A 12999-nucleotide genomic window follows, 5' to 3' on the forward strand; every position below is an offset into this window, starting at 1 on the left:
GGTCCTCACAAGTTCCTACCTCATGCTTCCACGGGTCAAGCGATGACAAAGACCGCCAGCTAAGAGTTGTGTGCTTAGCTGGTAGTGCAGCCTGGGCACTGTTGTCCTTCTGACTTCAGCTAGATTGAGGAGGTACGATCCGAGTGTCTGTTCACCAAGGAGGTGCGGCTCAAACAGCGTCTGTTCTGGCATCCAGCGGCTGAGTAAGAAACGCTGCACCACGCCCAGCTAGATCCAAGGTGGTAGCCCCATCAGCGTGGTCGTCCCAGTGTTGGTTGGGACGTTAAACAGAACTGGCACGATGGCCCTCCGGCGAGACAGGAGTGTTGGCGTAGGCCCAATAAGCCACCCGTAAAAATCCCCATTGCGAATAACATAGGAGAAAATACGACTCGATACAATCGGCAAAAACCCACGCGACGAAATAAGGACTACGATTGGAAACTTGGAACATGGAATTGCAAGTCACTAGGTTTCGCAGGATGTGACAGGATAATCTACGACGAACTACATCCCCGAAACTTCGACATCGTGGCGTTGCAGGAACTTTGTTGGACTGGACAGAAAGTGTGGAAAAGCGGGCATCGAGCGGCTACCTTCTACCAAAGCTGTGGCACCACCAATGAACTGGGAACAGGATTTATAGTGTTGGGCAAGATGCGACAACGTATTATCGGGTGGCAGCCGATCAACGCAAGGATGTGCATGTTGAGAGTTAAGGGCCGTTTCTTCAACTACAGCATCATTAACGTCCACTGCCCACACGAAGGGAGACCTGATGACGAGAAAGAAGCGAGTTAGAGCAAACATACGATGGTTGCTCGCCGCGTGACGTGAAAATTGTTGTCGGCGACATGAACGCGCAGGTAGGAAGGGAGGAAATGTACAGACCGGTAATCGGGCGAAACAGCCTGCACGCCATATCGAATGATAACGGCCAGCGATGCGTAAACTTTGCAGCATCCCGTGGTATGGTAGTCCGAAGCACCTTCTTCCCCCGCAAAGATATCCACAAAGCCACCTGGAGATCACCCGACCATCAAATCGACCACGTTCTAATCGACGGTAAATTCTTCTCGGATATAACCAACGTCCGCACATACCGCAGTGCGAATATAGATTCGGATCACTACTTAGTCGCTGTATGCATGCGCTCAAAACTTTCGACAGTTATCACCACGCGTCGAAGTCGAACGCCGCGGCTCAACATCGAGCAACTTCGTAACGTAGAAGTGGCTCAAGACTACGCGCAGCAGTTAGCAGTGGCCCTACCAACGGAAGAGCAGCTTGGCGCAGCTACACTTGAAGATGGCTGGAGGGACATCCGATCCGCCATAGGTAGTACCTCGGCTACAGCACTAGGCTTCGCGACTCCGAATCACAGAAACGATTGGTACGATGGCGAATGTGAACAGTTGAAAAACGAGAAGAATGCAGCATGGGCGAGAATGCTGCAACACCGTACGAGAGCGAATGAGGCACGTTACAAACAGGCGCGGAACAGGCAGAACTCAGTCTTCCGGATGAAGAAGCGCCAGCAGGAAGAACGAGATCGCGAAGCGATGGAAGAGCTGTACCGCGCTAAGGACACACGAAAGTTCTACGAGAAGCTGAACCGCTCGCGCAGAGGCTTTGTGCCACAAGCCGACATGTGCCGAGATAATCACGGGAATATTCTCACGAGCGAGCGTGAGGTGGTCGAGAGGTGGCGACAGTATAACGATGAGCACCTCAATGGCGACGTTGCAAGTACCGAAGGTGGCGTGGTAACAGATCTAGGAGTATGTGCACAGGACGAAAGACTTCCGGCCCCTGACCTTCAAGAGATTGAGGAGGAGGTTGGCCGGTTGAAAAACAACAAAGCCGCTGGAGCAGATCAACTACCAAGCGAGCTTCTAAAATACGGTGGAGAAGCACTGGTGAGAGCACTACACTGGGTCATTACCAAGATTTGGGAGGATGAAGTATTACCAGAGGAATGGATGGAAGGTATCGTGTGTCCCATCTACAAAAAGGGCGACAAGTTGGATTGCGGAAACTACCGCGCGATCACACTACTGAGCGCTGCCTACAAGATACTCTCCCAAATGTTATGCCGCCGTCTATCACCGATTGCAAGAGAGTTCGTGGGGCAATATCAGGCTGGATTCATGGGTGAACGTGCTACAACGGACCAGATGTTCGCCATCCGCCAGGTGTTGCAGAAATGCCGCGAATACAACGTGCCCACACATCACTTGTTCATCGATTTCAAATCGGCATATGATACAATCGAACGAGAACAGCTATGGCAGATTATGCACGAATACGGATTCCCGGAACACTGTCGGCCATGATGAATTTCGATTTGACGTTTGTCTGACACGCACACTACTACAGAAATCGCCTCTAATTTTCGTTTCAGCAACGTGTACACTTGAAAACGTCAAATCGATTGAACACTAGCGCCTCTGGTGGAATGATCGCGCAAATGAAATTAATTTCGAATTGATTGTTAAATGTATGTGCAAAGCTGTTTTGGAGAGTGTTACGTCTGTTTGACTGTGCTATTAGTAAAAAGAGGGTCTTTGCCAAAATTCTATGCTCCACATATGCTTCGAAAATTTAGTATGGACAAAACTGTAGCAAAAACTGGGTTTACGTAGTTTATTAACTGCTCCCAGGGGCGCCAATTTGGTCTAATTATAGAGGGGACAAAGTCCGTTTTTTTTATATGAAAAAATTGAAAAATGATCAAATATTGCGGAGAGGGGGGGGGGGGGGGGTGCAAAACCATGCTTGCCCCCCCCCCCCCCCCTATGTTGGCGCCTATGACTGCTCCTAATCAGCCATACTGTATCTACTGCCAGCCATCGCATTGAAGATGACTTAATGTTTTATAAAGGTGATATGTTTCACATATGGTTGTACCAACACCGGTCCATCTTAGCAGCAAAGACATGATTCTGCAAAAAAAAAGGTACTTTGGAGTCGTGAAACAGCTATTCACAAACCACCGACGCTCTTAGCGAAGCGTTTGGGCATCACGGACACTTCAATCCGGTTTGTAAATCCCAATTTTGTGCCTGTGGACATGTTCTGATTACGAAAGCCCTGAACTGCACGGAAGCGTCTGGGCATCCCGGTAACTATAACTCTGGTAAGCAAGAGTACTACTACCTCTGTGGCACATCAAAGGCGACTACAAAAGCGTTAGTAGGGGGCATCCATTTAGTACGTCACGCAAGATTTGGGAATTTTAGACCCCCTCTTTTTTTTCCTTCTAAACCATAGGGGGATAATCTGCTCAACAGACACCCTAACAGAAGGTTAGGGTAGTGTAGGTATGAGGCCGTCTTCTACAACACAAGTAAAAGCCAGGACTACTCTCTCCTCGTATCCACTAAACACATTCCTATGGTCGCCAAACCCTACGTCTCTCCGGAACCACCAAGAAGGTATTGTTTCAGAGAGGGGCTAGTGCACATCACGCATTGTGCGAAAACGTGGGCACACGAACAAAACGTGTTCCGCCGTTTCCTCTAAACCATTGCACACTGGTCATTCGGGAGAATCCGCATGCCCGAAACGGTGTAGATACTGTCGGAAGCAACCATGACCTGTAAGGACCTGTGTCAGGTGGAATGTGACTTCCCCATGGCGCCTATTAATCCAACTATCTACCCTCGGTATCAACCTATGGGTCCACCTTCCTTTGGTGGAACTGCCCCACGCACGCTGCCATTTGACCATAGAGGCCATCCTGGCAGTCCTGCGTATGCCTCTTGTGCCGCGCATTTCGAAGCACTCCATGTCCTCACTGATAAGGATGCCGATCATCATACTAGTAATGACGCAGAGAGCGTCGTGTGATACGGTACGATACGCGCTCGCAACCCTCAGGCACATAAGCCTGTAAGTACTTTCCAGCTTCCGTCGGTAGCATTTGGTACTTAGCGCGGTGCCCCACGCCGGGCCGCCATACCTAAGTATGGATGTAGCAACACTAGCCAGAAGCTTGCGCTTACTGGCGTACACCGCAGAGCTATTGGACATCATCCGGGACAGTGCCGCAATAGCTGTGGAGGCTCTTTTACAGGCATAATCGACGTGGCTACCGAAGGTAAGCTTATCGTCGATCATCACGCCCAAGTGTTTGACGGAGCGCTTTGACAGGATAGTACAGTCTCCTATACTGATCTCCGTCTGCTGCTCCGACTCCAGGTTGTTAACAACCGTCACCTCTGTCTTGTGGTGAGCCAGCTCCAGTTTTCTGGACCGCATCCACGCCTCCACAACCTTGATCGAGTGGTTGGTAGTCAACTTTACCTCCTCGATCGTTTCACCGTAGACTTCGAGCTTAATATCGTCGGCAAATCCGACAATCACCACTCCCACTGGGTACTCTAACCTCAACACCTCGTCGTACATGACATTCCATAACACCGGACCCAGGATGGAACCTTGCGGGACTCCTGAGGTTATGTGAAAGCACTTCCGACCCACCTCCGTGTCGTAGACTAGTACACGATTCTGAAAGTAACTTCCGAGAATCTTGTACAGGTACTCCGGTATCCCCAGACGCAAGAGCGCATCGGCAATAGCAAACCAGCTGGCGCTATTAAACGCATTCCTAACATCCAGAGTCACTACCCCGCAAAAGCGAATTCCCCTCCTCTTAGGCTCGAGTGCTTTCTCGGCGGTTTTTGTAACCGACAAGATAGCGTCTACGGTGGACCTCCCCTTCCGGAAGCCGTACTGGTTACTCGAAAGACCATTTTCGCCCTCGGTGAACCGCAACATTCTATTGAGGATGATCTTTTCGAGCACCTTCCCCGCCGTGTCAATCAAGCATATTGGTCTATACACTCCCGTGCAAAAGTTTGGGGTCACCCCCTTAAAAACATGGAAATGTTTTTCGGTCTTATCTCAGTCATCTTTCATTCAATCGACTCGTTCTCAGGCTCTATTGATAGATAATGAGTTAGATTTGATTCGTAGGTACTCTTCACAAATTTTATATGAAATTTTTAGTACAAAAAGTTTACCTAAACTTACGTGTTTTTCCTAAATCTGTACAAAAAATTGTTTTCCGTGTAATTCAAAATTGGGTCGACCAAATTTTAAAATTAAAGTTGCATTAGAACCCTATTTCTATTCTCTTTGAGAGCCATTTATTAGATTTTTGCGGAAAAAATCATAACATAATTTAAATTATCGAGTTAAGTTTACAAGTCACCGTGCAAAAGTTTGGGGTAACCCCTTAGGATGCTGCATCGTGCAAAAGTTTGGGGTCATCTTCCAAATGAAGTCTGAGTCGGATTTTTGTTCAAATCGTCATTTTTTTGGTGCATATTCAATTCTTTCTTTGATAGTTGAATGGCAAGATACAGAAATTGTTATGAAATGTTCATAAACTAAGTTCTAGACTAAGTTAAAGTAGAAAATGGTATATTAAATCCATACTAAATCAGCTAAGTTCGTTATATAAAGTGCGAAAGAGGATAAAAGTGAGATAAAAATGACTGATTCGTGAATTCTACCCTATATAACTATAAGTGTTTAAACCACAAATTCACCATTACCCCAAAAGCCATTTCAACGAATGTCATTTCTCCGAGTGTACTATTACATTCGAGATTTTGGCTTTTGGTGCAAAGCAAAGGGATAACTTTTTGATGAAAATGCCATTTAAAATATGTAACATTCTTGAAACTTATGGATTTTGGGGTAATGGTATGTTTGTGGTTATAACACTTACAGTTATATAGGGTAGCATTCACGAATCAGTCATTTTCAACTCACTTCCATCCTCTTTCGCACTTTATATAACGTACTTAGCTGATTTAGTATGGATTTTATATACCATTTGCTACTTCATTTTAGTCTAGAACTTAGTATATGAACATTTCATAACCATTTCTGTATCTTGCTATTCAACTATCCAAGAAAGAATTGAAGTTGCACAAAAAAAATGACGATTTGAACAAAAATCCGACTCAGACTTCATTTGGAAGGTGACCCCAAACTTTTGCACGGTGACTTGTAAACCTAACTCGATAATTTAAATTATGTTATGATTTTTTCCGCAAAAATCTAATGAATGGCTCTCAAAGAGGATAGAAATAGGATTCTAATGCAACTTTAATTTTAAAATTTGGTCGACCCAATTTTGAATTACACGGAAAACAATTTTTTGTACAGACTTAGGAAAAACACGTAAGTTTAGGTATTTTTTTTGTACTAAAAATTTTATATAAAATTTGTGAAAAGTACCTACGAATCAAATCTAACTCATTATCTTCCGATAGAGCCTGAGAACGAGTAGATTGAATGAAAGATGACTGAGATATGACCGAAAAACATTTCCATGTTTTTGAGGGGGTGACCCCAAACTTTTGCACGGGAGTGTACTTAAGAGCTTTGAGAAAGCTACATAATATGCTGAATTCAACTGGTAATGCATTACTCAAAGCTCATGAACCAATGCAATTTATCGCACAGTTATAGAGCTTGGTGTATAATGTGCAATAATTTATCAGTAAATTCAGAAGCAAATAAAAGCGTGTATTCTGGCGTAACTATGTATACCAAATTTTATCCCAAACTTTGTCCCTAACGCAACTGAAAAGCTCTATAAAAGTTTGTGTCTTCTTCCACTAGAGTGCACAAAATAATACCACAAAAAGCTTCAACATGTTATTTCAAAAATATCCTTTGTGGTGAACTACAAACTGTGGCACATTCCGTTGGAAGCTTCCATCCAAATGAAAGCTTTCAGAGCTTCCAGGGACGTCCTACCCGGAATGCCATCTGCTCCTTCAGCGCAGAATCCTCACTTGGAAAGCTTTCTACCCACCACTACTGTGGGGTTCAATTTCACCACCCACTATCGTATCCGAACACATACACACCGATGATTCTGCATTGAAAGCCCCCTCCGGAAAAACCATTTACCACCCACATCTCGTCGGAACGGCAAAAGTTGAACTCCGTCCGTCCGGCAGCACTAGTGTTGTAGTGGAGGTGAAAATTTCCACCGCAGGGCAAACATCACAATCAAAACAGACACATAAACTTTTTGCCAGCGGGCATCAACCGGCAGCAGTAGAGACGTGGGAATGAATTTCCAAGGTCAACATTTTATTGCTCATTCCATCAATGAGCTGGGGGTGCGATGCGATGCGATGATGATGGTCGAGTGTCAGATAAGGTACAGATGATAGTCAGATTGACTTTTGGTGCAATTTCATTCTGCAAATGCAGACCGGCCCGAGGAGGGCATGGATGTTTGCTTTGAAATTGCAACAATTATGCTTTTGTTTGATTGTGAGTTTTTGGTGCAAGAGGAGTTTGACTTCGTTTTTGTGTGATCGTTTAGGTTGTTAGCTTGAAGTAATTGCCTTTACGAGAAGGGAATGCTGTTCAGCATACGTAAAGGAAATATTCGCTCTTTTTAAATCTTTTTGCCTTGCATCGTCGTTTCATATGAGTGGGGAAAAGAAAATGGCAATTTCATGGAAATTCGAACGCAGGTAGGGTCATGTGGGGTAAAATGCCATTTTTCAAACTTTCATCGTTTTCAATGATAATTAGCCTCATTTGTTAGGCTTTCAAAGCGGTAACAGCAACTAGACAATATTTGCTCGATACTTCAGCAAAAATATTCACTAAAATATTGCATTTTCATCGATTTTTAGCGGTTTCAAAAACTGATTCGTAAATCGAAAGTGATGCAAAACGACCATCTGCCATGGGGTAAGATGCCACTTCATGAAAACATTCAAAAATTACGTCCATCAGTTTTCAGGCATTTCCGACTCCTTTTCCCCCATCTGTCACGCTTTTTTTCATATACTCAATAAATGGAGTGTTACCCCCCTCCCCGCAAAACAGTGATCGTAATATTTGAATGACCCCTAACATGGAAAGCGCAGACATCAACAACCATGCGTCTCCATGCGTGCCTTAATCTTGTTGGAAACACTTGGCTGGTAATAAAATCACCAGAGAACTTTAATTGCAAGCACGAAAAACCGGAAGTTGCCTATTTTCATTGGGAAATCAAAAGATTTTTCGTGGGTTTGATGGTCTAGCTTCTAGAAGAATGTTCGGTGCAAACATATCTTGACACCATTCACCAATAGTAATGATCAAGTCCCATTCAGGAATGATTTTATGAGTTGGGCCATTTTACCCCATCTTGGCATTTTGGGCTTTGTTCCCCTACAATGCCAGTTAGTGGCGGAGATCGTTCAATTCATTTTATCATTATGGCATGAAACACGGTGTGTGTATGAATAGAAGTATCATTTTAAGGGCCCCTAAAGCCACAGCTGTAAAGTGTGGTTTTTCAGCATGAGCATGCTGAGGGTAACGAGTTCGATTCCTAGTCGGTCCAGTTTCTAAACGCAGCTTCGCTGTTTTAAAATATTGTTGCTGAAATACAGAGTTTGTTTTATCATTTCTATAGTTTAGGGATCCACTGCCCCCTATTATAAGGTACCAGGACCTAAATGTGATATTATACACTTCTCTAAAACTTCAATAATCATTACTCTATAAGAAATTCAAAACAAATCGTACTTACCAAGAAACATAACGACCAAAACGAATCGCAGCATGATGATATGTGTGTGTGTGTCGTCCGTCTGTTGTTTGTACGCCACCTCGAGGGGTGTGAAAAAGTGTTCCCTTCAGGAGGTAAGCGAGGTGCCGGGTGCGGCAATGCTTCCTCGCCGGCGTAATAGTCTACTCACTTCACTTCAATGATGACGGTTCTTTCTCTCCTAGCGGGGAGGTGGCGTTAATGTCAATGTTACTTCCTGAAAGAGATATGGGAAAACAAAGCGAATAGAACACGATTAGCATTAGAGTGTCATAAAAGTGTCCCGCAAGTGGGGCACGCTGGGCCGTTTGGGTGGATGGAATGAGGAGGGGGTACTTCCTGATTAAAAGTAGGGCAACTAAATGGTCGTAAAGATTTCCAAGCTGATTTTTACCCGGGCTCGTTTCACATGGATCACGGCCTGTATATGATGGCGGCATTGGAGAGCCGAATGGCGAAGGGGATGACAATTTAGGATTGGTCATTGCCTAGAGTAGGGTGCTCGTGGCATCGTACGCACAGTTCACTGCTGATGGGTTTTATGGGGGAAGAAGATGGATAAAGAGGATACTGTTTTTCAACGTTTTCATTAATGACTGGGGATTTTATTCGCTATACACGAAACACTGAAATCAACGTATTCACTTTTGTTCAAAGCTATCTTACAACAAAATTATGCTCGACGTATGGACCGACGCGACGAGGACCTGCAAGCACTTAGAGTTGCCAAGCGAAGGGTGTAAAGCTCGCTGCACTCAACGGAGCACTAGTAGACAACAAGTGGAGCACTCAGTATCTAGAAGGTGGCCAAAGTCGGAAGGATACGGGGTATATTGTAAGAATGCCGAACAGCAACCCTGTAAACTGATGTTCGCCAAAGATCCGGTTGATACAATAAGGCTATGAGCGTGGGGGACAAGATGGGTGAACCAGGTATAAAACGATCTGGATGATATGGGGCGTGACCAAGGATGGAGCGCGGCAGCCGCAAATCGAGTAGTGTGGCGTATCTCCCGTGCAAACGTAGTTAACTACTGAATTTTCAGAATTCAAAAATTACTCGTTCTTGAAAAAAAATGTCGTTCTACGTCAAAATACATTTGTGACAATATGACTTTTCTTTTTGTTGATATGATATGAGAACACTCATCCTCCGATCATATGACACAAATAAAAAACGAACAGGCTCAGATCGACCGTGAAGACGACTGCGATGGAGCACATTGGACGCGTCCATACGCAAACGTACCGCCCGTCATATCGCACTTTTATGGGCAGTTTGGGAGCTGAGAATCGGAGACCGGGGACGCGTGTACTCGTCCGTCGTATCCGTTCTTATATACCGGTCATGATTATCGTGGCTGGGGCTCAGTCAGTGAGCTCGGGTAGAAGCAGCAGCCGTGTGATAGCCATGGCCTTACCTGTTTTTTTTGTTTTCAGCAACAAACCAGTGACGGTAATGTCGTTAGCGGCGTATGACAATGAAAGTTGAGAATCGTTTGTATAGGATTGAGGCAATTTGGGTCACTGCAGGTGTATCATGAGTTTTTTTTTAGTAATGAAAGAGTCTCGCACCTCATGGACACGGAAGTATGTATGTAACAGTTAACAGCAGTGGTGTCATCGTGGTTACTCCAACTTACTCACTGAGCAACCAGCTCTTGAGGTCAAACCAGAAAAAAAATTACTCCCAATATGAGCGCCCTCGCAAATATAAGCATAACAATCAAATTTTTTTCTAAATTAATAGTTTGTGCTTTCATACATGAAATTAGGTGAAATTAGGAATTGTTTCCGCCCTGCTACTGCATATAAAAAATCGCTAAGGTAATTATGTCGAGATTTTGGTGCCCTCTGGTCCACAGAAAAGGCGGTGTTCTCTCACACGTGCAAAAAAAAACTCTGTGATATTAGGGCTTCTTCAGGGATACCTTCAAAAACCCAATAAATAAAAATATATTTCAGGGATTCTTTTCAAAGTCGTCATGGGATTTCTTCAGAAATATATTCAAAGATTATTCCACAAACTTCTCCTGAAATTCCCATACGATCTCTTTCAAAACTCAATTAAAGAGTTTATTCAGGTTTTTTATGGTTATCTTAAAAAAATCATCCAAAAATACTCCAGGTATTTCTTTAAATATTCCTTCAGCGATTCCTTCAGAAAAAACTTCAAGAGAATTTTTAAGAAATTCTGCCATGAATGCCTTTTGCTTCAAGATTTCAAAGATTTCATCCACTATTAGAACATTATTAGTTTCCTTTAGAATATTCCCCAAAGTTTTCCGCAAGAATTACTTCAGAAATTAATTACTTCAGAAATTAATTTGGAAACTCTTTTATAAAACCTTCCCTGGATTCCTTCTGATATTGCTCCATGGATTATTTCAGAAAATCGTCCAGAAATTATTTTTCGAAAGTTTTCCACAAATGAAAATTCTTTAGAACATCTTCCATAGATCGCTTCGGACTTTCACCCGGAATTCTCGTTGAACGATCCTTCAGAAATTTCTTCAAAAAATCCCCTAAAAAAAGCATCAGAAATGCTTACAGCGATATGCTTACAGCATATCAAAAATTTCTCCAAGGTTTTCAGAAAAAAATCTTCCAGACATTCCTAAAGATTTTTTTCAGGGACTTTTTTAAACATTTCCCTGAAGATTCCTTCCAAAATGCATTATCAGATTCCTTAGTAATTTTGCTAAATGATTCAATTATCCAAGCAAATCTTCGGCATTTTTTTTCAGAACTTACTCCAGGTATAAACAGGTATAAACAGGTTGAATAAACAAGTTGATTCAAATTTTCCCTCTTGAATTGCTGCAAAATTTCTATTAGATATATTTCTATAGGTTCCTTCTGAAACTCCATCAGGAATTGTTTTAGACATTTTTCTATTGATTCGTTAAATAATTCATCGAAAATCTCTTCATAATTTTCTACAGTCAAGAAATGTTTTCGAAGATTATTCTTCCAGCGGTTTCTTCAGAAAATTTCACAGATGTTCCTTCAGAAATTGGTTCAGATATTTCTTTAGTAATTGCACCAGAGATTTGTTATGGAAGTGTTCTAGGGATTCCATTTAAAATTCGAACATGAATGTGTCCAGAAATTTTCTTCAGTGATTCAGGCAAGGATTCCTCCGCAGCGAGAGTTCATAAGAGATCCCTTCAGAGTTTCCTTCAGAGTGTTTCAGAAGTTCTTCCAAAGGTTTCTTCAAGAGTTCTTTGAGATATCCCTTAAGTGATTTACGAAGAAATTCCTACAATGATTTCTTTAATTGATCTTGTGGTTCCATCAGAAATATCTCATGGGATCCCTCCGGAATTTGTTGAAATATTCCATCAGGGATTTTTCAAAAGTGTTTCAAAAATTGCACAATAACTAATGAATTTCTGAAGGAATTTCCAAAAAATCCCTGGGGAATTGTCCCAAGAAATCCCCTGAAAAAACTCCTGGAGACATCTTTTGAAATTCCTAGAAGAAATGTATGATTTTTTTTTTGAAATTATAATACCTAGGATAATATCTGAAGAAACACCTCAAGATACACCCTTAATTCACAGAAAAAAAAATCATGAGAGACTACCCAGATAACCAGTAATCGTATAGGATGTTGCATAAAATGATAAAGTGGAGGCCATATTTTTTTTTTTTTTTTTTGTCTTTATTAAAGAGATTTTCAGCCCTAGGCTGGTTCATCTCTGGAGGCCATATGCGTGCATGCCTCCAATAAGGTGCATGTAAAATGTACGCATATCGCCTCCACTTTAACATCTTATTCAACATCTTATACGATCACTGGTCGACTGGGTAAGAGAGGAACTCCACCAATAATTCCAATCAAAAATGCTTGAGATACTTTCGAAGGGATTCCTGGAAAAAAAAATATCCCAGAAAAAAATTATCAGATTTTTTATACAATTCCCGAAGAGAAAAATCCCTAAATAATAATTGTAATAGTAAAAAAAAAATTGTAAAGGTAATCCTGCAGAAACAAATTTTAAAAATTTTAAAAATCTCTCTGCAGATATTCGTAGAGAAAAAATCTAGATTTTTTGATTATCTTGAATTTTTGCAAAAAAAATATTAAAAATACCTTAGGAAAAATATCCGATGGTCTAAAATAAAAAAATTTAAAAGAAAAAAGTTTGCAAAAATTTTGACAATATTTCGGGAAGAATTACTACAGAATGTTTGAAGAATTACAACCATGAACTTATGTAGAAATTCCTGTAGGAATTCCTTATAGAATCCCTCAAGAAATCTCAGGATAAGTTCTCTCAGTAATAGCTGAGGAAATCCGTATACTAGTTACTAGATAAATTTAAAAAAAATTTCTGAGAAAGTCCTTAAGAAGTGCCCAGGAAAATACCTGGGGAAATTCCTGAATGAATTATTGGAATCCCTAG

The 12999-nt window shown here is 42.1% G+C and overlaps 1 protein-coding gene across 1 annotated transcript in view; it reads right to left on the reverse strand.

Moving 5' to 3' along the window:
• Positions 1 to 12999, reverse strand: part of LOC109400030 (uncharacterized) — a 1200131-nt gene that overhangs the window by 908701 nt on the left and 278431 nt on the right. Inside the window, exon 2 of the mRNA XM_062846297.1 lies at positions 8570 to 8804. Within this exon, the coding sequence (XP_062702281.1) occupies positions 8570 to 8603 (34 nt within the window). The 5' untranslated portion in view covers positions 8604 to 8804. The remainder of the gene's footprint in view (positions 1 to 8569; positions 8805 to 12999) is intronic.

Source organism: Aedes albopictus, chromosome 1 (assembly GCF_035046485.1).
Source record: "Aedes albopictus strain Foshan chromosome 1, AalbF5, whole genome shotgun sequence".
NCBI classification, from domain to species: domain Eukaryota; kingdom Metazoa; phylum Arthropoda; class Insecta; order Diptera; family Culicidae; genus Aedes; species Aedes albopictus.